Raw genomic sequence first — 25442 nt, 5'->3', positions numbered from 1 at the left:
TGGAAGGGGCTTGAGCCCATCTATCTGAGTCTGAAGGAGCAGAATGACCCTGGTCAATATTAGAACACAATAACACTTTTTTCTCCCTACATGGGATTCTGTTGGGTAATTCAAAGCAATTTTGGAGACTCAAAGAAGTAAAGTAACTGTCCCAATGTCATATGCTAGATAAGGGCAGAGGAAGTATTCCAATGCGGTGTAGTGTGACCCAAACACCTGACCCTTCCTTCCAGCATGCCGAGTGACCTCCCAGGTGAGTGACTTGCCCAAGGTCATGCTGCAGCCCCATGTGGGACTCTGGGAGGCAAAAGGTGGATCAGCTGGTAGGAAAGAAAGGCACTTCCAGCAAGGCATGAGGAAGGATACAGTAAGGCTTCAGCCTGAGGTCCTAGAGGCAAAGCTGCTACTCCCAAATAGACACTTGCCAGGGATTTGGGGAGTCATTCCTATCTCCTTGAACCTGTGTAGGAAGAGGTCTCCAAGGCCACCCTCAGGTTCAACGATTCACTAGGAGTCAAGAGAACTCAGCAAAATTGTTATATGCACAGTTTATTACAGGGAAAGGATAGAGATTAAAAACCAACAAGGGTAAAAAGCACAAGGGCCAGGGTCCAGAAGGGACGAGCCACCAGGGGGCCAGTTGTCCCCTCCCAGTGGACAGCATGTAATTCTCCCAGCAGTGACATTCAACCACAAACATGGTATACTGCCAGCCAGGGGAGCTCCTTGAGTCCCGTGGTCCAGAGTTTTCATCGGTATTAGTTTCCTACTCCTGCCATAATAAAACACCACAGACGGGGTGGTTTAAACAGGAGAAATTTACTTCTCAGTTCTAGAGGCCAGAAGTCCGAGATCAAGGCATCAGCAGGCTTGGTTCTTTCTCGGGCCTCTCTCCGTTGCTGGTAGACAGCCATCTTCCATGCCCTCGTATGACCTCTCCTCCATGCACACATCTTGTGTCCAGATAGCCTCTTATGAAGAGAAGTCATATCAGATTGGGGTCCACCCTAAAGACTTCACTGGATTTAATCATGGTTTAAAGGCCATTCTGAGGAACTTGGTTGGGGGGAGGGATGGAGCAGTTAGGGCTTCAACATATGAATTTGGTGCAGACACAACAGACATGGCCATAACAGCCACACAGACATGGCCAACTGCCCATGTGGCTGACCTTGGTTACTCAGTGTCTGGCTCCTACACGTTAACCTGACACAGCGTGGCTGAAGGCCCTCACTATAAATCGCATTGTTAGCCTGGCCTCCAGGTATACAAAGAGATTCTTATTAAGTAGGATACTGTAAAAATTTAGGGGCTTCCTTCCAAGAGCCAGTCAAGGGCCAGACGTTTCTGTGGAAGTCAAACCCAGAGACCTCGGAGAGAGGAGGAAGTAGCTAAGAAATGACTTGGGGTCTCTGCCTGGTCCTTCCCACCCTGGGCTATTTGCCCCAGCCCATGGGTTGGTCACCCCTCTCCACACTGCCTCCCCTTTCTCTGGGACAACTAGAGGTCCTGCAAGCTGGACACCATGGCAGCTCTTGGCATGGCTCCTGGTGGCCAGTTGCTGAAAGGTGTCCTGGGCGTGTGCAGGGGCCTGGCCAGCAGGAGAGTCCAGCTGACCTGCAGCTGAGGGAAGGAGGGCACCGCAAGGGCACTAGGGGCTCTGCTGCCCCTGGGCTTCAGCTCCACGGGTGGTCTGCTGGGCTTTGCCAAGGGTCACTGGGAGGCTCTGGCCCAGATAAGCTGCCCCAATAAATGCCTGCCAGCTGATGCCATATCTCACCTCAGGAAGCTGCCTCATGGTAATTTGGCCACCTCTCCCCCTCTAGCTGCTCAATGCTACCCTGGTGGACATCTCTGAGCAAACACCTCTTCCCTGGATTCTCTAAGGATGGACTCCCAGCCAGACAAGTGCCTCTTCACCCTGGAAGGTACCTGACACAGTGAGCCTCAGGCACAGGGACAACAGGAAGTGACAAAAGTGGGTGGGGGAAAGCTGGGAGACTGCTCCCCGTGATCTTCTTCATCTTGCATTCCCAGGAACTAAGAATTCCAGGGAGAAGGCAAACAGGCTTAGCCCACAGATACATGCCCCACCTCCATTATTCCCACTCCCACAATCTTGGTAACAGGGGGAGATTTCTTTCTTTTGTGTGGACAAGGAAACTGAGGCCTAGAAAGAAGGTCTGCATTTGGGGTCCTCTAGAAGCTGACCCTGAGACAAGGATTCAAGTGCAGAGAGTTTATTTGGGAAGTGATCCAGGAAATGCTGGAAGGCAGAGGGAGGTGGGGGGAGGTGGTGCAGAAGTGAGAAACAGAAGGGAAGGAAGTCAGTAAAAAGTGTACTGACATTCGAGTTTCCAGTGTGGGGAGCTGGAGCTCGGTCCCATGGGGACCTGTAGGGTCGATGTGGGACATGAACCTTCAGTCATCCCACATGAGGGGTGAGGTAGCTCTGCCACAGAGGTGCAGAGCTCTGCTCAAACCTCACCAGCACCCTCCACCTGCACTTCTTCTTTCAACAAATCCCCATTCTTCTGGGGGCTGGATTTATCCATCAGGCACCATAAGTACAGCACATCATGTCTGCAGCCAGTGAGAACATTGGGGGGAAAGAGAATACACACAAACACTCTTAAATCCCAACAGCAACTACCAAAAGCCAGTCTACACAGAATGTGAAACTCAGTATTCATAACCATTTTATTAACACTTACCAAAAATTTCTGGTTGCTGACAAAGAATCATAGCCAACTGTGAATTAAATGAGTTAAATAATGAGCCAAATAAATGCAAAGGAAAAGCAGAGAAACAACATCAAAAGTGTTTACCAAGAATGAATAAGTAAATATGGATATGCTGTGTGAGTGTGTTTTATTCATTTGATGTGTTATGGGTGGGACCAAGGGCTGCTCTCATCTCCATGTCAGCCTCCAGCTTCTCTGAAGTACTGGCATACCCTGAGGGGCCCCCCTCTCCTGTCCCCACTTCCTGGGACTTGTGAACAGATATTGTCTTGACCCTGACCTCTCCCCCGCTGTCAGTAGCTACCTCAAAGACTCCTGGGGTGCATCCCACCACTCTCCAGCATGTCTCCTGCCAAACACACATCCAAGAAAAATGAGTAGAACCTGAGAGACCCATGGAACACTGATAAGCCTACAAACATATGTATAATGGGAGTCCCAAAAGGAGAGAAGAGAAAGGGATAGAAAAAAACAGTTGAAATAATGGCCCAAGAAAAACCTCCCAGAGTGGATGAAAGATATGAATCTGCACATCCAACTAGCTCAACAAACTCCAAGTAGAATAAACAGAAAGATCCACTTTGAGACACAAAACTAGCAAACACACACTATGCAAGCTGCTTGGCCACCCACTCCTAGCCAGGCCTCTGGCACCTGGCACCTGATCGCCTACCTGAACACTCAGCAGTGAACAAGACAGACATGCATATGGTAGAGTCCCCATTTCAACAAGGACACAGATAAACTAGAACAAACACTGAAGCTATTCATTTCAATCTGTGACAGTGTTCAAAGAAATGAAACACAATGAGGTGATAATGAGTGGACAGGGGTGGGGACTCAAAGAGGGCCTCCCAAGGGGGTGCTTTTGGAACTAAAGGATGAGAAAGAGGCAAATTCAGAAGAACCAGGGCTCTGGGACAGAGGAGACTGCATGTGCAAAGGGCCTGATACAGATACAGTTTGAAGTAAAGGAGGACCAGAGAAGAGGTCATGGTGAGCAATGGGGACAACAAAGGAGATGAGGCCAGAAGTCTTACTGGAAATCTGCATTTTATTCTAGGTGGGGTGAGCAGTCATGGAAAGACTCTCCAGCAGGGGTGTGTCATAATCTGGCTTCGGTTTTTAAATCCACTCTGGAGAATGGAATGAAGGACTGAAGCAGGCTAAATTTTCCAAGATGACCACAATAGCTCCCATCCCACATTCTCTTCACAAGGTCACCTTGACATAAGGCCTACTGAGCAGGTGGGGTCTATGTCTTGAATCTGACGCCAGAAGTGACACAACATGACCCTCAAGGCTGGGTTAGGAAATGTAATGCAGGTTTGGTCTTGTTGACTTTGGAGTCCTGGAAACAACCCTCCTGACAAATGACCTGCTGGTAGGAAGCACGGGCCAGAGGGAGAGGCCCACGTAGTTGTCCTGGTCCACAGCCCGTGAAGAGGTCCCAGCCCTCAGCTGGGATAGGTTGCAAGCCCTGTGAGTGAACATGCCTGCAGATGATTCCAGCTCCCCATTGCTGAGTTACCTCTAAACCTCAAAGCCTTTCCAACCAAGGAGTAGAAACGATCAATGTCAGCTCTGCCCTGCCCAAATCCCTTACCCGCAGCATCTGCGGCATCATAAAATGGCTTCTACACCACTAGTTTGGAGATGGTCTGTTAAACATCTGTAGTAACTGAAATTGGGGGATGGGAAAATTGGGAGGCACCCAGGTGGCGTCCAGAAGACTAAAGAAGAGGAGGTGTCATGGAACAAAGGGAGTGAGGCCACCGCTTGCACCAGGCTGGAGCAGTACATGGGGGTAAGAGGTGGAAATACGTGCAGGATGTGTCTTGAAAGTAAATCCAAAAGAAGGTGCTGTGTTCGATTACCAAAGGAGAGTGGGTAAGAGGGAAGACAGGGCTCAGGACCGTGCCACGCTATATACAGTTGGAGCCAGCAAGGCAGCCTAGAGCCCCCATCTCCTCCCCACCCGGCCCGGGCAACTACATATCCCAGCATCGCTCGCTCGAGCCGCGGGAAGGGGAAAAAAAAAAGTTTGGGCCAAGCATTCCCGGAATGCGCTTCCTGCCGGCGCGGAGAACTGGGGGGGGGGGGGAGGGGGGGGGGCGGGCGGGAAGGCCCGGGCGGGGCGGGGAGGCCGGGCGGGGCGGGGAGGGCGGGGGGCGGCGCGGCCGGAGCCCGGGGCGCGCACTCGGCCCGGCCCGGGCCCCAGCATGGCCGAGCCGCTGCTCAGGAAAACCTTCTCCCGCCTGCGAGGCCGAGAAAAACTTCCCCGGAAAAAGTCGGACGCGAAGGAGCGCGGTGAGCAGAGGAGGCGGCGGAGGAGGGGGCGCCGAACCCCGCCCCGCCCGGGAGATGGTCCGGGAGCCCCAAGGCGCGGACGACTGGGGGGGGGGAGCCCCGCGGAGCCCCCTGAGGCCCCGGGTGGGGGACCGAGAGCGGGCAGGGGTTCTGGTAGGAAGGGGCTGGGCAGGGGGGAGAGGGGGCGCAAACCGTTATGTGCGCCTGGCCTGGGATGCCAGCGCTGCGGGCTCCTTGCGAGGCCCAGGAGGGGGCCTCGCCCCTGACAGGAAATGGGCCCGAGACCGAGCGCCTGGAGGGCGGAGGGGAGGAGGAGTTGGGAAACTGGCAAACGGGCCCAGTCAGGCCAGGCTGGGACACCCTGCACCCTGGAGACCCGGGATGGAAGATGGGTAGCCACCTCCTGCAGAGGAGGGAGAGAGGCGGTGCATCAGCCACAGTGGCCACCCCCTAAACCCCCTCCTATAAACCAGTGACTGCAGTTGCGCCCACCTTAGGCAGCCCTAGGATATTGTTCCTTTTAGATGGGCGGGGAAACTGAGGCATGGAACAGTTGGGTCATTTGTCCAGAGCCAATGAAGTGACTTAAACAGCTCTTTGGACATGCTACTAATAGAGACCCCCGAGACAGGGTCAAGGGCATTGGAAATCAGAGTTGACCAGACGAGAGAGTCCACCAGCAAACAAGACAAGACCTTAAGGAACTGGGAGCTGCGTGGGCCAGAAAGTCCCAGGAAGGAAGGAGTTAAAGGAGGGAGGCCTGGTGACTCCAGGATCTGACCTTCTCCCCACCACCCCGTCCCTTCCCAAAGATTCCCAAGTTTCCTAGAGCAGGGAGAAGGGACAGGGGTGCCCACGCACAAACACAGACAGGAAACAGCCCAGGATGTCAGAGAAGGGAGGATGGAGCAAAGCGGAGGCCCCAAGGCATTGACCATGGGGATCTGGACTGGGCTGAGAGACAGGGCTGGCTCCAGGGTGGGGGCAGAGCCTGGAAGACCAGGCAAGGGGTGGGCGGTGGGGGGAGCGCTATAGAAAAGGAGAGCTAAGGGAGGCCCAAGCACTAGTTGTCGTGCCTGCTCCTGTCTTCCAAAAGGAGCAAGGCAGCCTTCACGGTGGGTTGCGTGCTTGACCATAACTTGGACACCTAAGAAGCAGTCCCCACGCCGAGCTCTCTGATGCCTCCCTGGAGGAGGGCATTGACTCCCCCCATTTTACAGGAGGACACTGAGGTTCAAAGATGGAAAGCAACTTCCCCAAAGCCACCCAGTAAGAAGGGACAGGGACAGAGCTCCATGCCAGGGGTGGGAGGTAGAGTTGAGAGTGCGGGCCCCGGTCCTGGAGAAACCCCACTGGACCCCTGAGGCTGAAGGGCAGAGGGACACCGTTTAGGACCCCCAGGGACGAAGTGGGGGCAGGCCGTAAGCTGGCAACCAATGAGATTGCTGGGTTGCCCCTGCCCATTCCAAACAAACATGTGGAGTGAGTGCCAGTACGGTGTGCACCCCAGCCATGGCCCCTGCTGGGGAAAGAGCCAGCAGGCTGGGGCTGCACTGGGGGCAGCAGAGGGGTAGCTGGGTCTCACTCCCCTTGCTCTCTGCCAGGCCGCCCAGCCCAGCGCCCGGAGCCCAATCCTCCAGAGCCAGAGCCCCAGGCCCCTGAAGGGTCCCAAGCTGGAGCAGAGGGGCCCCCAAGCCCTGAGGCATCTCGGAGCCCAGCTCGGGGGGCCTACCTGCAGAGCCTGGAGCCCAGCAGTCGACGATGGGTGCTGGGTGGGGCCAAGCCACCGGAAGAGGCTGCTTTGGGGGCCAGGGCACCTGGCAGCGGGGAGCCCGCAGGTGAGATCTGGTACAACCCTATCCCCGAGGAAGACTCCAGACCCCCAGCACCAGAGCCCCTGGGACCACAACCAGGCTCAGCTGAGCCAGAGGGCCCAGCCTCACAAGGTGAGCACAAGCCTCATTCCTCCAGCTCCCCAAGATGACCACAAGCCTCACCCCTATCCCAAGCCCAGGCTTCTGAACTCTGAGATCTGCTATTTCTACAGCCACAGCCCCTGCAAGCCCCCCAACCAAAGCCTCCCGCACAAAGTCCCCTGGCCCAGCTCGGCGCCTCTCCATGAAGATGAAGAAGCTGCCTGACCTGCGGCGGCGACTGAGCCTGCGGGGCACCCGGGCTGGCAGAGAGCGTGAGCGAGCCGCCCCGGAGGGCTCCGTCATCAGTCGTTACCACCTGGACAGCAGTGTGGGGACCCCGGGACGGGCAGCAGGGGCTGGGGCCACAAGGGGACCTCGGGCCGGTTACCTCAGTGATGGGGACTCACCGGAGCGCCCAGCGGGGCCCCCATCACCCACTGCCTTCCGGCCCTATGAGGTGGGCCCATCAGCCCGAACACCCCCCGCCGCACTCTGGGGCCGCCTCAGCCTGCACTTGTATGGGCTGGGGGGTCTGCGGCCAGCACCTGGGGCCACCCCAAGAGACCTCTGCTGCCTACTGCAGGTGGATGGGGTGGCCCGGGCCCGAACAGGGCCACTGAGGGGGGGGCCAGACTTCCTGAGGCTGGATCACACCTTCCACCTGGAACTTGAGGCTGCCCGGCTGCTGCGGGCCCTGGTGCTGGCGTGGGACCCTGGTGTCCGGCGGCACCGGCCCTGCGCCCAGGGCACTGTGCTGCTACCCACAGTCTTCCGAGGTAGGATACCTGGCTGCAAGGGAAGAGCGGTTGGCACAGGATTCAGCCCTGCCTTTCCCCCCAGAGTGTCCAGGGTGGGGGTGTGGCTCAGAGCAGGGGGCCAGGGCATAGGAGCCTGGCAGCCAGACCCCACAGATGCCCTTGTGTCTTCAGGGTGCCAGGCCCAGCAGCTGGCCGTGCGCCTGGAGCCTCAGGGGCTGTTGTATGCCAAACTGACCCTGTCAGAGCAGCAGGAAGCACCAGGCACAACTGAGCCCCGAGTCTTTGGGCTGCCCCTGCCATTGCTGGTGGAGCGAGAAAAACCCCCGGGCCAGGTGCCCCTCATCATCCAGAAGTGTGTTGGGCAGATCGAGCGCCGAGGGCTGCGGGTGAGCCCCCTGCCCCGTCCCAGCTGGCCCTCAGACCTACAGCCCAGGACACCCAGCATACAGAGGCCAGACCTTCCCCACGAATACACCCTGCCTGGGACACTCGTAGGTCCAATCCCAGCTTAGACAAGGGCAGGAGGCTCCCATAGACCACAGCACCCAGCCCAGAACCCATGGGTCATCCATCCATTTAGTAATACATGGTCCCAGACCTACTGGAGCTCAGAACCTGATGGAAGAAAAGACGTGATTCCAGTAACTCACAAGTGTAAAACTGGCTGGGACAAGACTGAGGCTGGGAGAGCTTGAAGCAGGACTTGATGCTGGCTGGAGTAGTCAGAAAGGGCTTCCCAGAGGAGGTGACAAGTGAGCTGAGAAGGAGGGTGGTGGCAGGACAAATGATCCAAGCAGAGGGTTTACAGGGCCAGGTTGTTCAGACAGCCAGGTGGGGACCCCATGATGGGTGTCAGAAGAGCAGGAAGGCAGCTGGGAAAGCCACAGCCAGCCCCTCTGCCACAGCCCACTGCCACCCTCACCCAAACCTCCCACCCCAAACCACCTGGCCCCGATCAGTCTGTAGCACTGGCAAGAAGATCTCTCTCTGTCCCCACCCCCAGGTGGTGGGGCTGTACCGTCTGTGTGGCTCGGCAGCCGTGAAGAAAGAGCTTCGGGATGCCTTTGAGCGGGACAGTGCAGCCGTCTGCCTCTCTGAGGACCTGTATCCTGATATCAATGTCATCACTGGTCAGCAAGCCCCTTCTGTCCCCTGCCTGCTCCCTGTTGAAACTTCACCGCAAGGGAGTCCCTGTGGTCCCTCTGGGACATCACCCTTTCTGTCTAGCTTTGTTTTCACTTTCCTGTGCCTGTCCTCCTCTATCGCCTCCCAGCCCCAGCTGACCCTTCCAGCCTCAGAAGCCAGGGGTGCCCTGACCAGAGTGGGCCCTGTGTCCACAGGCATCCTCAAGGATTATCTTCGGGAGTTGCCCACCCCACTCATCACCCAGCCCCTCTATCAGGTGGTGCTGGAGGCCATGGCCCAAGGACCCCCAAGCAGGGCACCCTCCAGCACTGAGGGCACCCGTGGGCTCCTCAACTGCCTGCCAGATGTGGAGAGGGTGAGTTGGGTCTGGTGGGAGTGGGCAGGACTGAATGAGCTGACATCAGGAGAGTGTTTCACCCGCACTGAGCCCATGATGTACACTGTCACAACCCTAGAAAGTAGGTGCTATTAGCGTCCCCACTTCGTAGCTACAGAAACCTAGGCCCAGAGCAGTTAAGTGAGTTGCCCAAGGTTGCACAGCCAGGATATCACAAAAATGCAGGCTCTGAATACAGGTCTGTAAGCCTACCACCAGGGAGGTTCTGGCTGTGGGATCCTGGAGAAGTCCTGACCCTCTGTGCCTCAATATCCTCATAGGGTATAAACCCTAAAACGGGATTAATGCTAGCCCTGCCTAACAGACAGTGGGGAGGGTTCAAATCCAAGTTCTGCCTTTCCAAAGCTAAGTTGCCTTTGTCTTCAGTCTCCTCTCCAGCAAAATAGATCATAATACTAATATCAAAGCCTGACCTCAGCCATCAACCAGCTATGAAATCTCGACTTTTCCCACTGTGGGCCGCCTTAGTCTCCCTTCAGGTTTGACAGGGGACCAGCTTCACCCGCTTCATGATTCCCAACCGTCTTCTCTCAGGCTACGCTGACGCTTCTCCTGGACCATCTGCGCCTCGTCTCCTCCTTCCACGCCCACAACCGCATGACCCCGCAGAACCTGGCCGTGTGCTTCGGTCCCGTGCTGCTGCCCGCGCGCCAGGCACCCGCCAGGCCCCGCATCCGCAGCTCTGGCCCCGGCCTAACCAACGCAGTGGACTTCAAGCGCCACATCGAGGTGCTGCACTACCTGCTGCAGGCCTGGCCAGGTGAGCCCGCCCCTGGCCCGCGCCGCCAATCCAGGCCAGGCCGCCGCAAGGATGCTTTCTGGGCGACCAATCAGAGTCCCATATTTCAGGCGTGCCACGCCCCTCTCGCCTGGCCCCTTGCGTGAACGGTACCTGGTAGCCTCAGCAACCCGTTCAGATTGAGCCAATCGTGCTTGACGCGGTCAGAGACCCTGCCTCTCGACCTGCCCATCAGAGGGCCGGTTGCCGAAGCAACCAGTTCTAGCTCGGCCAGTGAAATCCCGATGCGGTCGCAGGTCCCGTCTCCCGCCGGGCCAATCAGGGGCCCGGTTAGCTAGGCGGCCAATCACGAGCCCCGCTCTTCCCCCGCAGATCCCCGCGGGGCCCCGGAGCCTCCCGACCTCGCCCCATACCTGCGGCCCAAACGGCAGCCGCCGCTGCACTTGCCGCTCTCCGGCCCCGAAGTGGTGGCGCGGCCCCGCGGCCGGGGCGGCCCTGAGAGCCCCCCGAGTAACCGCTACGCGGGCGACTGGAGCGTGTGCGGACGGGACTTCCTGCCGTGCGGGCGGGACTTTCTGTCCGGGCCGGACTACGACCACGTGACGGGCAGCTACAGCGAGGACGAGGACGAGGAGGCGGGCGAGCCGGCGGGCGCCGCGGACTTCGAAGACGACTTCGAGGCACCCTTCAACCCGCACCTGAACCTCAAAGACTTCGACGCCCTCATCCTGGACCTGGAGCGAGAGCTCTCCAAGCAGATCAACGTGTGCCTCTGAGCCAGGCGGGGCGGGACCTCGGTCACGAAGGGCCAGACTCCTGGCAGCTGAGGCGGTGCCCCGGCGACAGAGGGGACCAGGGCCGCCCAGGCCACCGTCCCAGTTGCTGGGGATTTGCCTAGTGACCAGCCGGTTGCTGAGATTCATTCCTCGTTTCCAGTGCCCAGTGGTGGGGCACTGGTTGCGAAGGCTGGGGACTAGGTACTTTCGGGACCAGCTGCTGAGGACATCTTTTCTTAGTACCAAGGGCTTCTTCCATTGCTGCCAAAAGGCACTTCTCCCGCTTGCTGGTCTGGCCTCTCTTGCCCCCTCCCCCTTGGCCAGGGAAACACCAGTTACTGTGAGCATCACCCCGAGATGGTGAGACGACACCGCCCCCACTTCCTTCTCCCCTGCCCCTCCGCCCCCCACCCCCGTCAGTCCTATTGCTGCTGCCAACCAAATCAGTATTAGCTTTAAGCACCACACTCTGCTGCTCCCTCCCCTGGAGGGTCCAAGGACTATCATGAGGTGCTATGTGAGGCAGGGTCGGGGGAAAGCCCCTATCCTGGGCTCTGGCTGGATAAGGGGAGCCAAGGGTCTTTAGAAAAATAGCTGGCTTCCCCACCTTCTCTTCCGGGAAAACACCATGATTGCCTCAAACCAGGAAATGGAGTTAGCAGAGTCTGACCTTTCCCCTCCCCAGTTCTTCCTCCACATCCCTGAAAAAACTGAGCACTTACAAGACCTCCCTTTCGGAGGGCCCCACCTGAAATGTCAGGCTGGGGGCACTTTGGTACGGAACATATTTATTGCCTCCGTGCGTGTGTGTCTGTATGTGAGGACTAGTGTTCATGGACACGTCTGGAGCAGGCATATGGGGCTCTTTCACGGACCTCTAAGGGCAAAAGAATTTGCAGTGGCCAAGCACCCTGAAATCCCCAATAATGGAGCCTCAGTGGGCCCGAGTTCCAGCAGGAGAGTAGGCCCCCTCCTGTCTCCCCCTTTCCCTCACTTCCATCTTTGTGGACAATAAATCAATATGCACAAGTTCTGGAATGAGTGCTGGAGCCACATGGACCAGAGGTGGTTTATTCAGTGCACATGAGAGGAAGGGAGAAAGGGTGTGCCCACAGTGGAAAAGGCCCAGGAGCTCTCTAGTGCTGCCAGGGAACCTCTCTGAGCTCTGACCCACTCCTCCCCAACCCCAGCCCCACCCTGTCTTCAGGGAGGGTTGTAGAGTCACTGGACCTGATAGGCCAGCTCCAAGGCAGGCAAGGATGAGACTCTAAACCAACTAGGCACAGTCCAGGGGTGGGAAGGCCAAGGATACTAACCCACGAGGCCCTACACAGCAATGGAGCCATCTCGGAAGTCCGTCCTCCCAATAAGGATGTTGACCACAACCGGGTGGCCATCTCGGCACTGCTTTTGAGCATCATGAAGCACCTCGACCACCTGATCTTCTTTCTCCCGTGAGAGCAGCAAGCCCTGGGCGCCAAGTCCTATGGCTGCCTTGTGATAATCTAAAAGGGGAAGTCAAGTCAGATGGTGGCAGGGACCCAGGCCACCATGCAGTCAACCCAGGAGAGGAACACATAAAACAGCTTCTCCCTCTCTCCACCCAAACCCAGCCTCTCACCAGTGTAAGCCAGGCCACAGGCCACATTGCTGCCCAGAGACGGCACCTGCTCCCGAGAAATCTGGGTCCAGCCAGCATCATTCCCGATCAAAGCAATCACTGGGATCTGCAGAGAAAGGATGAGGCCAGGCCATAGCGTTCAGCTTTAAGGCTAGCCAGAGGACAAAGACAGGGACAGGACCTTTGCCAGACAGAAGCAGCTCCCTCCCTAGCCCTGCTCACCCCTCATGACCACTCCCAGAACCCCAAGCTCTGAGCTTCCTTCAGGGCAGCTCAGTCACCTTGTGCCTGACGAAGGTATCAAATTCAATGAGGCTATAGCCAAAAGCTCCATCTCCAAACAGGCACCACACCTGAGCAGGAAACAAGGCTGGTTGAGTGGTTCACTGTTCAGAAAACAGTGTACCGCCCCCAGCCTCCAGCATCCTCACTCACCTCGGCATCCGGCCGGCACAATTTGGCCCCAAGTGCAAATCCTGCACCAACGCCCAGAGTCCCAAAGGCCCCTAGGAAAACCAAGAGCAGGTGGGTGTAAAGGGGCCTGGACAATGCAAGCTGTCCCAGGCAGAGCAACTGTCCCAAGCTGTCCCTCCTTACCAGGATCAAGCCAGCACAGGGGGCCACGGGGCTGCACCAGGTGGGCGGCAGTGCCCACAAAGTCCCCACCATCAACCACCAGAATTGAGTTGTCAGGCAGAGTTTCTTCCACCAGCTGCAGTACCCGCACTGGGTTCAGGTGCTGGGCTACAGGCATCAACCCCTTCTCCCTGCCATGGAGCAGTGCACGTCAGCAGGGCCATCAACAAAGCCTTCCAGGAAACCACAACAATACCCCCGGTCCCGGCCCCGTGTCTGCTCTACCCGGTCCCCACCGAAAGGTCTGCTCCTTCTGCCGGTCAGCTTGCCGAAGCTCCTCTGTCCAGTCTGAGGCCCACGTCTGGCCCTTAAGGCCCTCCACCAGCTTCAACACAAAGGAGGCCACGTCTCCTAGGGAAGGAAGAGGATACAGCTGCAGGGAAGTGGCCTCCTGCCCTTCCAGCATCAGAGGCCCAGTGACAGCAGGAATCCAATGGCAACATTCCAGAAAGAGACAAGGAGGCAGACCAAGAATGTTCCTAGGGCAAAACAGGGAAAACACACCCCAGAATCTGCCAGAACCAGGTTAGGGCAGCCAAGGTGAGGCAGAGAGCAAGGCCAGAGAAATGAAGGTTTAGGAAGCACAATGTGGGTTAGAAACCCAAGCAGCTTTACTGCCTGCCTCCTCCTTCCCCCCGCCCCCCGCCACCCAGATCAGGCAGTGCTATCACTTCGGCCTCTAAAACACATCCCTCCAAACACCTCCATCAGCCAAGCATGTCTCTCTGACCCAGACATGCAGCATGCTTGTGAACTGACTGAGAAATGGGCCAGTGTTGTCCTTTTCATGTTGGTCTTAGAAATGATCCCATGTAAGCGCAGAGAAGCAGAATTTGTCCTCCCTGTCTGTGCCCACTCCAGGCCTCATCCTTTCTGTCCTGGCCTGGTTGAATAAGCCCCTGGCCTCCACCTGCCCCCTCTGACTCACTGCCTACCAGCTACTACAGTGGACCTTCCCGAACATGAATGTAGCAATGCCACTTCTCTGCTTGACCCAAGAGGTCCGTGTAGTACCATCAATGTGTTTGGAATGATGCCAAAGAAGAGCACATTAAGGCTATGGGAACAGACTGTAACAGGGATGGTATGGCAGGACAACAGAGGCCTCGGGGCCCAGGAGGGAGCTCTCTGTCCTCCAGGAAGCTGGCAGCATGGGAGGGTTTCCAACTAGGAGCACGATCACATGCACATTCCCAGGCCTTCCCTCTTACGCACGCCCCACTGTTTGTTCATCCAGAAGCACCCATCAGTCTGAGAGCCCATGTCTCTGGCTGACTGGGTGCCCCTATATGTGTTGGGGCGGAAGCGGGGGGGTCCCAGGAGCTCACCCTGCACAGCTTCCTGGGGCTTCCAGAACATGTCTGAGTTAAGCAACATCTCTTTCCGGTTACGGTTGACAATGATGATCTTGCTGCTGCGGCTAAGGACACGGCCATAAGACAGGCGGAAGTCACACACGGCTCCTGGAGTGGAGAACAGGGGTTCAGTGGCTGGACAGCCAGTATCCCACCACTTTACTTAATCCACCATAGCAGACTAAATGCAAAAGGGTCCCCATTCTTCCTTTCTCCCTGTACCAGGACCGCCTGCAGCTGACTTCACAGCTCCCCACCCCTCGAATCTGTCCCCTGGCCTAGAGAGTGTGGCAGGTGAAGGCAAGCGTTCCTGAAACCAAGCTTCAAGAACTGTGGCTTCTGCTGCCTCTCTCTTAAAAACCTCACTCTCCTATCCCTGCATGTTTCTCATCGCACCAAGTGAACAAGCCCAGGCTGGCCCGCTGGAAGGTGAGAAAGCTGGAGGAAAAGGCAGGGAAGAGCAAAAGAACTCAATTAGCCAGCGGAGGCCATGGCAGCTTAATCTGTAGTCCACCAAGGCCAAGTATATGCAGCAGCCCAGCCCGATCAGCCCAGATGCCTTATTGCCTCTCCAACTACAGACTCATCAGTGAGCCCCATCAAAACCTGGAAAACTACCACCTAACCTCTAGGTGGACCTTAAGTAATGATAAGTTCATTTTAAGTCACTGAGTTTAGCAATGGTTACTACACAACAGCCAACTGAAACAACTATTGCATGTTGGACAGGAGTCCAAATACTTTGTGTGAGAATGTACATGACATACAGGTTTACGCTACAGAAACCCCGTATAAAGCACACAGATGCAAATGCTGAATATAAATACTGCAGGTACCCACTATCCACGCCTTCTCCTTTGCACGAAGCTGAGCCTACAACACAGCTCCAACCTTGCCAGAGTTTACCTGGACTTGAAGTACACAGTCGTCCACACCCCCTGGAAGGTGAAGGGGTGGGACCCAAGATAAGATGGTAGGTGATTAGTAGGTTAGTGATTAGGAGGGCAGGGTGCCAGTAAGTACCTGACCAGGAGGGGCAGGGTCACAGAGGTGGGGGCAGTGGGCAGGGGGGCCTGGAGGGAAGGGAAGGGAAGGGAAGGGAAGGGAAGGGAAGGGAAGGGAAGGGAAGGGAAGGGAAGGGAGCAGAGGCGGCCGAGGCCCACCTGCAAGAAGGACGACATCTGCTTTCTTCAGAGCAGCACTACGGTTCTGCCGGACGTGCAGGGGGTGGTTGCGGCCCAGCAGTCCTCGCGCCATCCCTCCCAGGAAGCAGGGGATGCCAAGGGTCTCCACAGCAGCCCTGGGGATCCGGACAGAACAGAGGTGAGTGTAATGTCAAGGGTGTGCCCCACCCCACAAGGCATCAGGGGACCAGGGACCAGGTATATGATAGGAACGGCAGGGCTGAGCCTTCTCACCGAAGTCTTTCAGCAGGTATCGGGGGCAGCAGAGCCTGGCTTCCCAGCACAATAAGGGGCCTTTTGGCTCGGCTCAAGATTTCCATACAGCGCTGAACCTGGGAGAAGAGATGGGGCTCAAAGAGCCAACCGTGTGAGTCACCATCAGCCCCCAAGATCAAGGCCCCAATCCGGACTCAAAGACAGACCATCCTGCCAGGTGGGGTCCTCAGCCAGGGAAGAGAGGCGATTCACCTGCTGGGGGGATGCCTGGGGAATGTCCAGAGGCAGAGGGCCCTCAGGCCGAGGCTCCCAAGCTCCTGCAAAGAGGTTGGCCAGGTAATTCTCTAAGTACCTGCAAAGGTGAGAGCAAGAGCTGGTTACCAGAATCAGTGACCAGGGCTCCCAGAGCTAGAGGCGGCCAGGGTCTAGGAAGTGAGGCAGGCACAGGAGTGGACCGGCAACACTGTGGCAGAGGCACAAGCCAGTGGCCGAGTCTCCAGCAAGCCTGCTTCCCTCAGAAGCTTCTGGTGACTACCCAGCCAGACACAGACCCTCAGAAACAAGAGACACAGGCATGGAGCACCATGATCAGGGCCACAAATGGCTGCACGGACAGCCACATGCAGCTCCACCGCTTCCTAGCTGTGTGACCAGACAAGTGACTTAAGCTTTCTGAGCTTCCTCCTCTGTAAAACGTAAGAGGGAAGCTCCTTCCTAAGGTTCACTAGCTATCCATCCAAACTATAAAGCACTTGGTAAAACACTCAGTGAAGCTACTAATATCCCCAAGACTCAAGCTGCTTTCTCTGGCTTCTGACACCTCTGTATCCTTACTCGTTCGACCATCCATGTGGGCCTGTGCAGGGCCTCAAGACAGAGAGATACCACCTGCCCAGCTCTGACCTCCCTGAGGAACACCCAGCCCAACCAAGAACAAGACACGTGGGCATTGGCAGAAAGCACACAGAGCCTGAAACTTCTCTTTCTCTTTCAAGGAGAAACGGATAATGAGAAGGAAACTACAGAGAATGAGAAGAGGCCAAGAAAGGAACTAATGCAAAAAGAAAAGGCAAAGGAAGAGCCAGGGGCCAAGTAGGGGCAGCCTAGGAGAGAGGAGGAGAATGGAGGGGTGCCGGGGTGGCTCAGTGGGCTAAGTGTCTGCCTTCAGCTCAGGCCATGATCCCAGGGTCCTACAATCGAGTCCTGCCTGGGGGGAGCCTGCTTCTCCCTCTCCCTCTGCTGCTCACCCTGGTTATGCTCTCTGTCAAGTAAATAAAATCTTTAAAGAGCATTTTAGGGGCGCCTGGGGGGCTCAGTCTTTAAGTATCTGCCTTTGGCTAAGGTCATAATTCCGGAGTCCTGGGATCAAGCCCGGAATCAGGCTCCTTGCTCGGTGGGAAGCCTGCTTCTCCCTCTTCCACTCTCCCTGCTTGTGTTCCCTCTCTCACTCACTGTCAAATAAATAAACTTAAAAAAAATTTTACAGGGCACCTGGGTGACTCAGTGGGTTAAGCCTCTGCCTTTGGCTCAGGTCATGGTCTCAGTGTCCTGAGATCAAGTCCCACATCCGGCTCTCTGCTTGGCAAGGAATCTGCTTCTCTCTCTCTCTCTCTCTCTCTGCCTGCCTCTCTGCCTACTTGTGATCTCTATCAAATAAATAAATAAATTCTTTTTAAAAAATTTTTAATTTAGAAAAGAAAAAAAGAATGGGGCGCCTGGGTCTCAGTGTTTTAAAGCCTCTGCCTTTGGCTCAGGTCACAATCCCAGGGTCCTGGGATAGAGCCCCGCATGGGGCTCTCTGCTCAGTGGGGAACCTGCTTCCTCCTCTCTCTCTGTCTCTGCCTGCCTCTCTGCCTACTTGTGATCTCTGTCAAATAAATAAATAAAATCTTAAAAAGAAAAAAAAAAAGAGAAGAAAAAAAGAAGTGAAGGGGGCGAAAGGGAAGGGGAGGAGCCAGGGAACAAATAGGCTGCTGTCACAGCCACAGAATAAATCTGCTAAACTTGAGCCTACCGGTCAGGGTCACCAGCCACTTCCTATGTGTTCAGGATCCCTGAATCCCCCTCTGTACTTGTGGTTCCATAACCATGTTGGAGAAAGGATGGGAGATACCTTGCCTCACACCTGACAGGGACACTGGACTCCCAACAGTATCCTTATTTAAGACAGTAACAGTTAGTTATTCACTGCCGCATTTTACACTCTCAAAATGACCTCGTTTCATTCTCCACAGAATCTTAGTCTACTAGAGAGAAAAACAGGCAATGCTTTCCATTTCACAGATAAGGAAGGTGAAGTCAGGAAAGGTTAAATGATTACGCTGTTCACCTCAAACTTCACCCTCTGTTAACTGTATCTCAGTTAAACTGTGGGAAAAAAGAAAGGCTTAACCATTTGCTTAAGGTAAACACAGCTAGTTAGTGGTGGTCCTGGGATTTGAACCCCTCTCTCTGGACTCACTTCATTCATTACAGACAGCACATAGCTCTGTGGACAAGGCCCTGAGCGATCCTCGAGGCTGAATTGTCGTGTGCCATGAGCAAGCTGGATGACTTCAGGCCAGTCATTTGGCCCCCTTGGGTCCCAGTTACCGAACCTATGAAATGCGCATAATAATACCTTGCCATCTTGACTCAGGGTTGTTATAAAAGCCATATGCATGAAACCACTACTCCCTGAGCTGGCCCTCAGGTGCTGTCTCTCCAGGGGTTAGTGGCCTATCAGTCTTGTTCGCGCCTGTCCTGGTACCTGCGAGGTACGTGGCACTGAGTGTGTGGTCGCAGGGGAACAGAAGGTGGAAGGGCAAACACGGGCAAAGGGGGGGGACAGAGGGGAAGGAGGACAATCGACTCTCTCCCGTGCAGTTTCAGCCAGGCCCATTTCAGTGGAGACCAAAAACCAACGCCTTTCCCATTCCTCTGCCTGGGCTATGGCCCTACCTAGAACCCTTTTCTATCCTCTCAACTGAAAGAAGCCCCCCTCAAGCTTGTAGCTCTTCTAGAAAAACCTTTAAGTGTCTCCCTTATCCTGGCCAGATGGAGGTCTAAGCACTCACATGTGATCCACTCACATGTCTCTGTATCCCACCGCCACCACCCAGATCCAGGCCACCATGCCTCTAGTCCCAAGGCCCACCACACCTCCTCCCTGGCTTCCCAGCTTGCACCCAACCCCACAGTCCATTTTCCTACTCAGGGTATCCTATGCCTCTGCTTAAGGCCCTGTAATGCTTCTCAATGGAACTCAAATTTAAAAAAAAAAAAAAAAAGCCAGATCCTCCAATGGCCACTGCTGGCGGTTCTGAGCTCAGCCCCTGCCCTCTTTGCTCACCTGCTGCTGTCACATAGGCTACCTTGCTTTCCTAACCCACCAAATTTGCTCCTGCCTCAGGACTTTTGCATTTGTAGTCCCTCTACCTAGAATGCTCTTCCCATGGCTGCCCTTCCCCCACTCAATTGATATGCAAGCCCATGAATGAGTCAAAGGAGGGACAGATGCTGGCAGAAGTTACAAAGGAGGGCAAGGGGCTGGAGAGAGCATGGTGGGAGTGGGGCTGCTCACCAAGTGACCACTCGACCCATGAAGCCCTTGGGCGGCTTGGCTGGCACCATCTCCTTCTGGACCATGTAGTAGGGGTACAGCACATCGATGGGCAGCTCCACAAACACTGGGCCTGCAGAGGGGCAGGGAGGATACTGAGCCTGCCACGCCTCCCTAGACCCAAGCCTTAGGGCCTGACCACTGCCCAGCACCCTCCACCTACCTGGGGTGCCCGACTGGGCAGCAGCTATCGCAGCCCTCAGAGTGGGCACAATGTCTCGCACCCTCCGCACGGAAGCACAAAACTTGCACAGTGGCCTAAACAGGGACATCTGATCAATGGCCTGGAGTGCACCCCGGTTCTGGTGGAAACAGAGGTGTCCAGAGAGTCAACACATGAGCCCTTTGAGGCCCCCTGGGGCCCCCACCACCCACCAAGGACAAGGCACCTGCAGGAGTGTGCTGGCAGCCCCACCCAGAAGCAGGACTGGGGACTGAGCTATCTGGGCATTCTTCATTGCAGTCACCGTGTTGGTGAGGCCCGGGCCTGCTGTCACTGCAGCCACACCCACCGTCCCTGAAACACAGAATCCATTGCAGCTGTGCCCACCGGCCTGGCCACCTCTGAAAAAAACTCTGCCCCTCGAAGACCTCCCCCATCCCATTCTCCCCAGCCCTTAGTCCTCTCTGCTCTGCCCTCACCAGTCAGGCGGGCCACGGCATCGGCAGCGAAGACAGCTGTGACTTCGTGGCGAGTGTCCACCACACGGATGCCCATCTTCTCACAGGCCACCAGCAGCGGGGAAATGTGCCCACCGACCAGTGTGAAGAGGAAGCGCACGCCATGGGCCCTCAGCACAGCTGCCACGTTCTCCCCGCCATGCTGAATGCTTGCCTTGTCCACCTGGGCCCCGGAAAGGAAGCGCAAGATTATCAAAGACCGGCAAGGGCTCTAGGGCACATAGGGAGAAGGCAATCTCGCTCCCCCAAGAAGGAGGGCAGGACAGTCAGGGGAACTTGGATGTTGGTTAGGCACCTATAATACCATATGCCAGGCCCAGAGAAAGGCACGTTATCCTATCAGATCCTCTGGTGATTATATCCTTTTGCAGCTAGGAAGACCAAGCCTTGCCCCAGCAATAGTCCAAGTCCCATAGAACGCATGCTCTTAAGCGCCCTCTGTTACACTGCCCGTGTTGAGGGGAGTGGGGCAATGAGGGTGACAGGAGAGGGGAAAATGGATCCCAAGAACCCAAAGCAGTTTGGCCAGGGGCTATCTGCTGAGATTCCAGAACTGCCTGCCCTCCAGGGCCTGGCAGCCTGACTGCTAATTCCAGCCTGCTAGACTTCCTCCCACTCACAGGGCAAGCCCAGTTGGCAGGCCCAGCTGGCCTGCTGCTAGCCACCCGGAGTAGCCTGCTGTCAGAGATCATGCCTGAGGCTTCCCAGACCCAGCTTCCTCACAGCCGGGCACAACAGAGGCCTCTGCCTTAAACCTCCACAAATCCTCAAGACTAGCAGCCTTGCTCCTATTGCTCCTGGTGAAGAAAGGAAGGATTGGGGAAGGAGTGCGGGGAAGGGGTAGATTCCTGAGGGGAGGAACCAAGAGTGAGGTCTGTGGGGTCAATTCTTCCCAAAAAGATCAACTATGGCAAGTTATCCCACAAAATGTCTTGAGCTTATTTCCTCTTGTGCAACATGAGGGCAGAAACAAAAAAACTATTCAGGGTCGTGTTGAGAGGTACATGACAACTGTCACAGCCTCCTCGGGTGCCTGCCTTTGGCCCACTCTGACCGCACAGGATTCAGGGAGCAGTGCTCTGTGAAAAGGGCTCGGGGCCGCTGGGGAAGGAGTGGGCCGAGCGCTGAGCCAATGCACAGATACTCCAGATTCTCTCTTGCTAGAGGCAAAGTCCAGGGCCTCGTCTGCAACCTGGCAATGGGGACAGGGAAGTGGATAGAATTTCCCGACCGAACCCCCTAAATTAGTTGGGATTCACTTTCTCCGCCTGCAAAATATGTGAGCTAGAGGGAGTGCCAGGCGCTCGTTCCTTCTTTGCCTTCCCCCAGCCCGCCTCTGATCTGTGCCCCCGCACCTTGTGCATCAACTGGTAGAAGAGCCCCAGGCGGTGCGCGGCGCCCAGCAGAGCGGCCACTAGCGTCCCGCAGGCCAAGAACAGGAATGAGGGGAAGAAGTTCCCGGCAGGGACGGCGGCCGCGAGGGTCTCCATGACACCGCACCTGAAAGAGAAAGGACAGAGCCAGCCTCTAGACGCAGAGATCCTTTGCGGAAGAAAGTACGCCCCCTCCCACACGGATACCGGGCCACACCTCCCCCACGACTCGTTTCGGCGCGGACACGCCCCTTACGCCGCACGTCTCTGGACGAAGCCACGCCCCCCGGAGGACCAGGCCCCGCCTCTCGGGGGAGGCCACGCCTCCTGCGGCGACAGACGCTCCCTTTACGTCTCCTCCACCACCACCACCACTGAAACTAGACCACCAAACGTCAATACGGCCAGAACGACCTCAAGATAGTTTTTAACACTCACCGGCTTCTCAACGAATTGGTGGGGAGCCCCGCCTCTCTTTTACACCTGGATCCGAATCTCAGCCCTAAAGGTGAGCCCGCCCACCCCGCGTCTACGTCACCTAGGACGAGGCCACGCCCCAAGCTCGCGAGTGAGCCCCTCTCCTGAAACCAGATCTCTACCCACTGCGAGCTCCGGAACTCTACCCCACACCCCAAGCCCGGGGTCGAGGTCGGATCGCATCAGAAGACTTTTCCTACCCCCGGGGCACTTTGGCCTTCACCTGCAGGAAACGGCCCTGACTGCGGGGGAATTCGGCGCCCTTCATGTCACGTGACCTAGGAGCGCGGCCTGGGGTCGGAGAGCTGGGGAGCTGGGCCGGGAGCTGGGGCCGCGCCCCTTTCTCTCACTAGGGGAGTGCGGTGAGAAATTCTTGGCGGTTCCCTGTAGTCCGGCCCGGCGCGCGTGCGCAGAGCCGTAACCACGCCCTGGGACACAAGCACCGCCTATAAGGACTCTGGTCTTCCTGGCGGCGCGCGCACAGGCTCCGCCTTCCCCCGCCTCTCATTGGCTCTCACTTCAAGCCTATCACTTTTCTTTACAAGAGGCCACGCCCCTCGGCAGCTGGTCTAAGCCGAGGCCCATGGAGCCGACTTTCCGCGGCCTTTCATTGGCCCCACATTTCAGCCTGTAGTCCTCTGGCTTTCCGAGCCCGCCGGCTTTCCCACCAGCCGTGCGGAATGCCCCGTCAGATTAGCCGGACTTGGACGTCACAGGCCGCTCCCCAGAATCCACCACCACCCGGGCCCACGTCCCAAGCAAGCTCCGCTCCCAGCTCTTGCACAGACCCCGCCTCCCATCTTACGTAACCCTGCAAAGGCAGAGGCCCGCCCCCTCGCTCGTAGGCCGGCCTCTGTTCAACAACAGAGGCCGCCTTCTTTCCCGACTTTCGGGTTTCTCAATGCAGAGTTCAGAATGCGTGGGAGTAGAGTGCCGGGGAGGAGACGTTCGGTAGCACCAGGGACCTGCTTCCAGCCGTCCGACCTTTGGAAAATGATCCCCATCAGCAAAGGGGAAATAATTCTAGTATTAAGTACCCTACTACCTTCCAAAATGAATCTTCACATTTTAGCAGTGGCTCCCATCCCTCGTCAACTTCTGGAATTTCCCGCTGAGTATTCCACCCCATTATTAATTTTATCTAATGTTGAATCTTCCTACTTTTCATTTCACCCATTTAAAAAAAGAAAAGAAAACTCCGTTTGCCCCACATTTTTCACCTATCACTGTCCTTTTGCACCTCTTTTTAGCAAAATTCCTCCAATGACTTGTCTTTACTTACTCTCATGAGCCCTTCTATTCCCTCTTGAACCCACTCCAAAGAGTCTCTCCCCGCCACTTTATGAAATCTGTTAGGAGTATTCCAACAGTCTCTAAAACCGGTTCCTCTCCTTTCTATCTTATCTACCAGCTCAACGCCACTTTCCCTTCCTATAATTAAAAGGATAAAACTTCCTAGAAAGGTCTTCTAGGTCCAATTAAATTTCCAAAGCCAATAATGAAATAGTGACCATTACTTTTCATTAAGCACTTATTACATATGAGGGACTGTTCCATAGACTCTTCACATCAACTCATGTAATCCTCACAATAGCCCTGTAAGGTAGTTTATATTATTAATATCCTTGTTTACAGATGAGGAAACAGGAGCACAGAGAGGTTAAGGAACTTGCTCAAGGTCACACAGCTTGTAAGTGAAAGAGGCACAATGTGAACTCAAGCAATGCTGCTCTCAGTCTGGGAGAACAGGTACGGTGCTTCAACCACATGGCTTCCCCATGCCTGTCACAGGATGTAACATTTGGGGCCCACCCAGACACCCTCCACTTAACACTGGATTTTATTCTGAGTTGGAAAGGGGAGAAGATTTTGAACAGCCTAAGTCACACAAAACCTGCACACAATTATTCATACGGGCTTAATCTGTAACAGCCAAAAACTGGAAAAACCAAATGTTTCTTGTGAAAATCAGTAAAAGGAAACCTCATTTAAAATGGAGTTGGGGGATGCCTGGGTGGCTCAGTCACTTAAGCGACTGCCTTTGGCTCGGGTCATGATCCCAGGATCCTGGAATCGAGTCCCATATCGGGCTCCTTGCTCAGCAGAGAGTCTGCTTCTCTCTCTCCCTCTGCCTGCTACTCTGCCTGCTTGTGCTCTCTCTCTCTTTCTCTCTGTGTCAAATAAATAGAGTCTTTTAAAAATAAATAAAATAAAATAAAATCGAGTTGGGAGGCTAGAAGGAAAGCTTACATGCCCTGCCACTCATCATCAACTGTAAACCTCAGGAAGAGACCTACCTCGCAAGTCTGGAGAATAGATACTATTGTACTACTCCAGCAGGAGAAAGAAAGGTTTTTCCTCCTCCCCCAGCAACAGCCCAGCTAATGAAGGACTGTGACAGCTCAGCCAATGAAAAGTCACTATTCTTGGAACTCCCAGTTTACTCTAATGAGCTTTTGGTTTACAACAGCTCCTTTCAAACCTCCCTTTTCCTTTATAAAAAAATATACCTTGCCTGTGTTCCCCAGATTTGCATTCAGTTTTGCTGTAGCTTGTGTATCCTGAATTGTAATTTTCTGCTATCCCTGAATAAGCCCAATTTTGTTGATTAATAAAGGATGGTTTTATCTTTAAGGTTAATGCCCTCGATAGGTGAATGGCTAAACAAGTGGTGGTCCATTCCGATCATGGAACACTACTCAGCAATAGGAAGAAAAAGTATTGAAACACACAACTTGGATGAATCTCAAAGTAATTGTGCTCAGAGAACAGATTGTGGTTGCCAGAAGCCAGGGTGGGAGGAAAGAATGGGAGGGAAACTGATCCAAGTTACAGACATCCAGATAAAAGATAAGTAAGTCCTGGGACTGTAATGGACAGCTTGGAAAACACAGTTAACAATAGTGTATTGTAGATTGGGAAGTTGCTAAGAGAGTAGGTCTTAAAAGTTCTTGTCATAAGAAAAAATTGTAACGATGTGAAGTGTTGGACGTCAACTTATTATAGTCACCATTTTGCAATATATATGTATATCAAACCATTGGTTGTATACCTTAAAGTACAATGTTATATGTCGATTATACTTCAGTAAAACTGGTGGTAGGGGAGGCAAGAAAGGCCAGAACTACAAACATAAGTCATAATTTAAATTATGTGTCTTTCTAGCAAAGGTATGTGAGATTATATGTTGCATATCTTATTATTCCTAGACAGACTCTTGAGTTCTATTTGAATGTTCTAGCCCTTTACCTTTTGATGAAATCAATGATATTTTTGGTGAAATAGTTTTAAAGAATAAAGATTTATAAATTATACATTGGATTAATATATCAGATATCAGCATTCCTTATGCTGGTGTCATATAATCCTGACTATTTAAAATTATTTTAATCTCCAGAAACATTTAATATTCTGTGTTGAATGGAGTGCCATCTCTGTAATAGAGAAATAAGATATTATTTAAAAGGTTTATTTTAAATATCACTTATTCTTTAATTTTAGAAAGACTATTA

The 25442-nt window shown here is 54.8% G+C and overlaps 2 protein-coding genes and 1 long non-coding RNA gene across 7 annotated transcripts; 2 read left to right on the top strand and 1 right to left on the bottom strand.

Annotated features, from left to right (window-relative positions):
- Nucleotides 1-4945: 4945 nt before the first annotated feature.
- Nucleotides 4946-11818, top strand: SYDE1 (synapse defective Rho GTPase homolog 1). The gene is made up of 8 exons (XM_082709709.1): nucleotides 4946-5054; nucleotides 6659-7000; nucleotides 7102-7746; nucleotides 7900-8114; nucleotides 8732-8858; nucleotides 9069-9229; nucleotides 9806-10031; nucleotides 10383-11818. The coding sequence occupies exons 1-8, from the start codon at nucleotides 4967-4969 to the stop codon at nucleotides 10784-10786; spliced, it is 2208 nt and encodes a 735-aa protein (XP_082565835.1). The 5' UTR covers nucleotides 4946-4966; the 3' UTR covers nucleotides 10787-11818.
- On the bottom strand, nucleotides 11817-22441 carry ILVBL (ilvB acetolactate synthase like). 4 transcript variants are annotated; one of them, XM_082709362.1, is made up of 16 exons: nucleotides 21892-22441; nucleotides 21436-21580; nucleotides 20042-20243; nucleotides 19789-19916; nucleotides 19563-19701; nucleotides 19361-19472; nucleotides 16051-16150; nucleotides 15817-15914; nucleotides 15562-15698; nucleotides 14372-14506; nucleotides 13280-13394; nucleotides 13005-13174; nucleotides 12843-12913; nucleotides 12689-12760; nucleotides 12408-12513; nucleotides 11817-12291 (listed from the first exon to the last, which is right to left on the bottom strand). In XM_082709362.1, exons 2-16 carry the CDS (start codon nucleotides 21568-21570, stop codon nucleotides 12113-12115), a joined length of 1899 nt encoding a protein of 632 aa, XP_082565488.1. In that variant the 5' UTR covers nucleotides 21571-21580; nucleotides 21892-22441; the 3' UTR covers nucleotides 11817-12112. The 4 variants fall into 4 exon arrangements, with proteins under 4 accessions (XP_082565488.1, XP_082565487.1, XP_082565489.1 ...); XM_082709361.1 differs by having other exon boundaries at nucleotides 22131-22350; XM_082709363.1 differs by having other exon boundaries at nucleotides 22154-22349.
- Nucleotides 21829-25242, top strand: LOC309853368. Of its 2 annotated transcripts, XR_014305625.1 has the most exons (3): nucleotides 21829-21961; nucleotides 23566-23679; nucleotides 24566-25242. It is a non-coding gene; the product is annotated as an uncharacterized lncRNA (long non-coding RNA). The 2 variants fall into 2 exon arrangements; XR_014305626.1 differs by having other exon boundaries at nucleotides 23566-25242.
- Nucleotides 25243-25442: the final 200 nt, after the last annotated feature.

This window comes from Mustela nivalis (genome assembly GCF_964662115.1).
Source record: "Mustela nivalis genome assembly, chromosome: 1".
Taxonomy (NCBI): domain Eukaryota; kingdom Metazoa; phylum Chordata; class Mammalia; order Carnivora; family Mustelidae; genus Mustela; species Mustela nivalis.
This window is presented reverse-complemented; position numbering and strand designations above follow the sequence as displayed.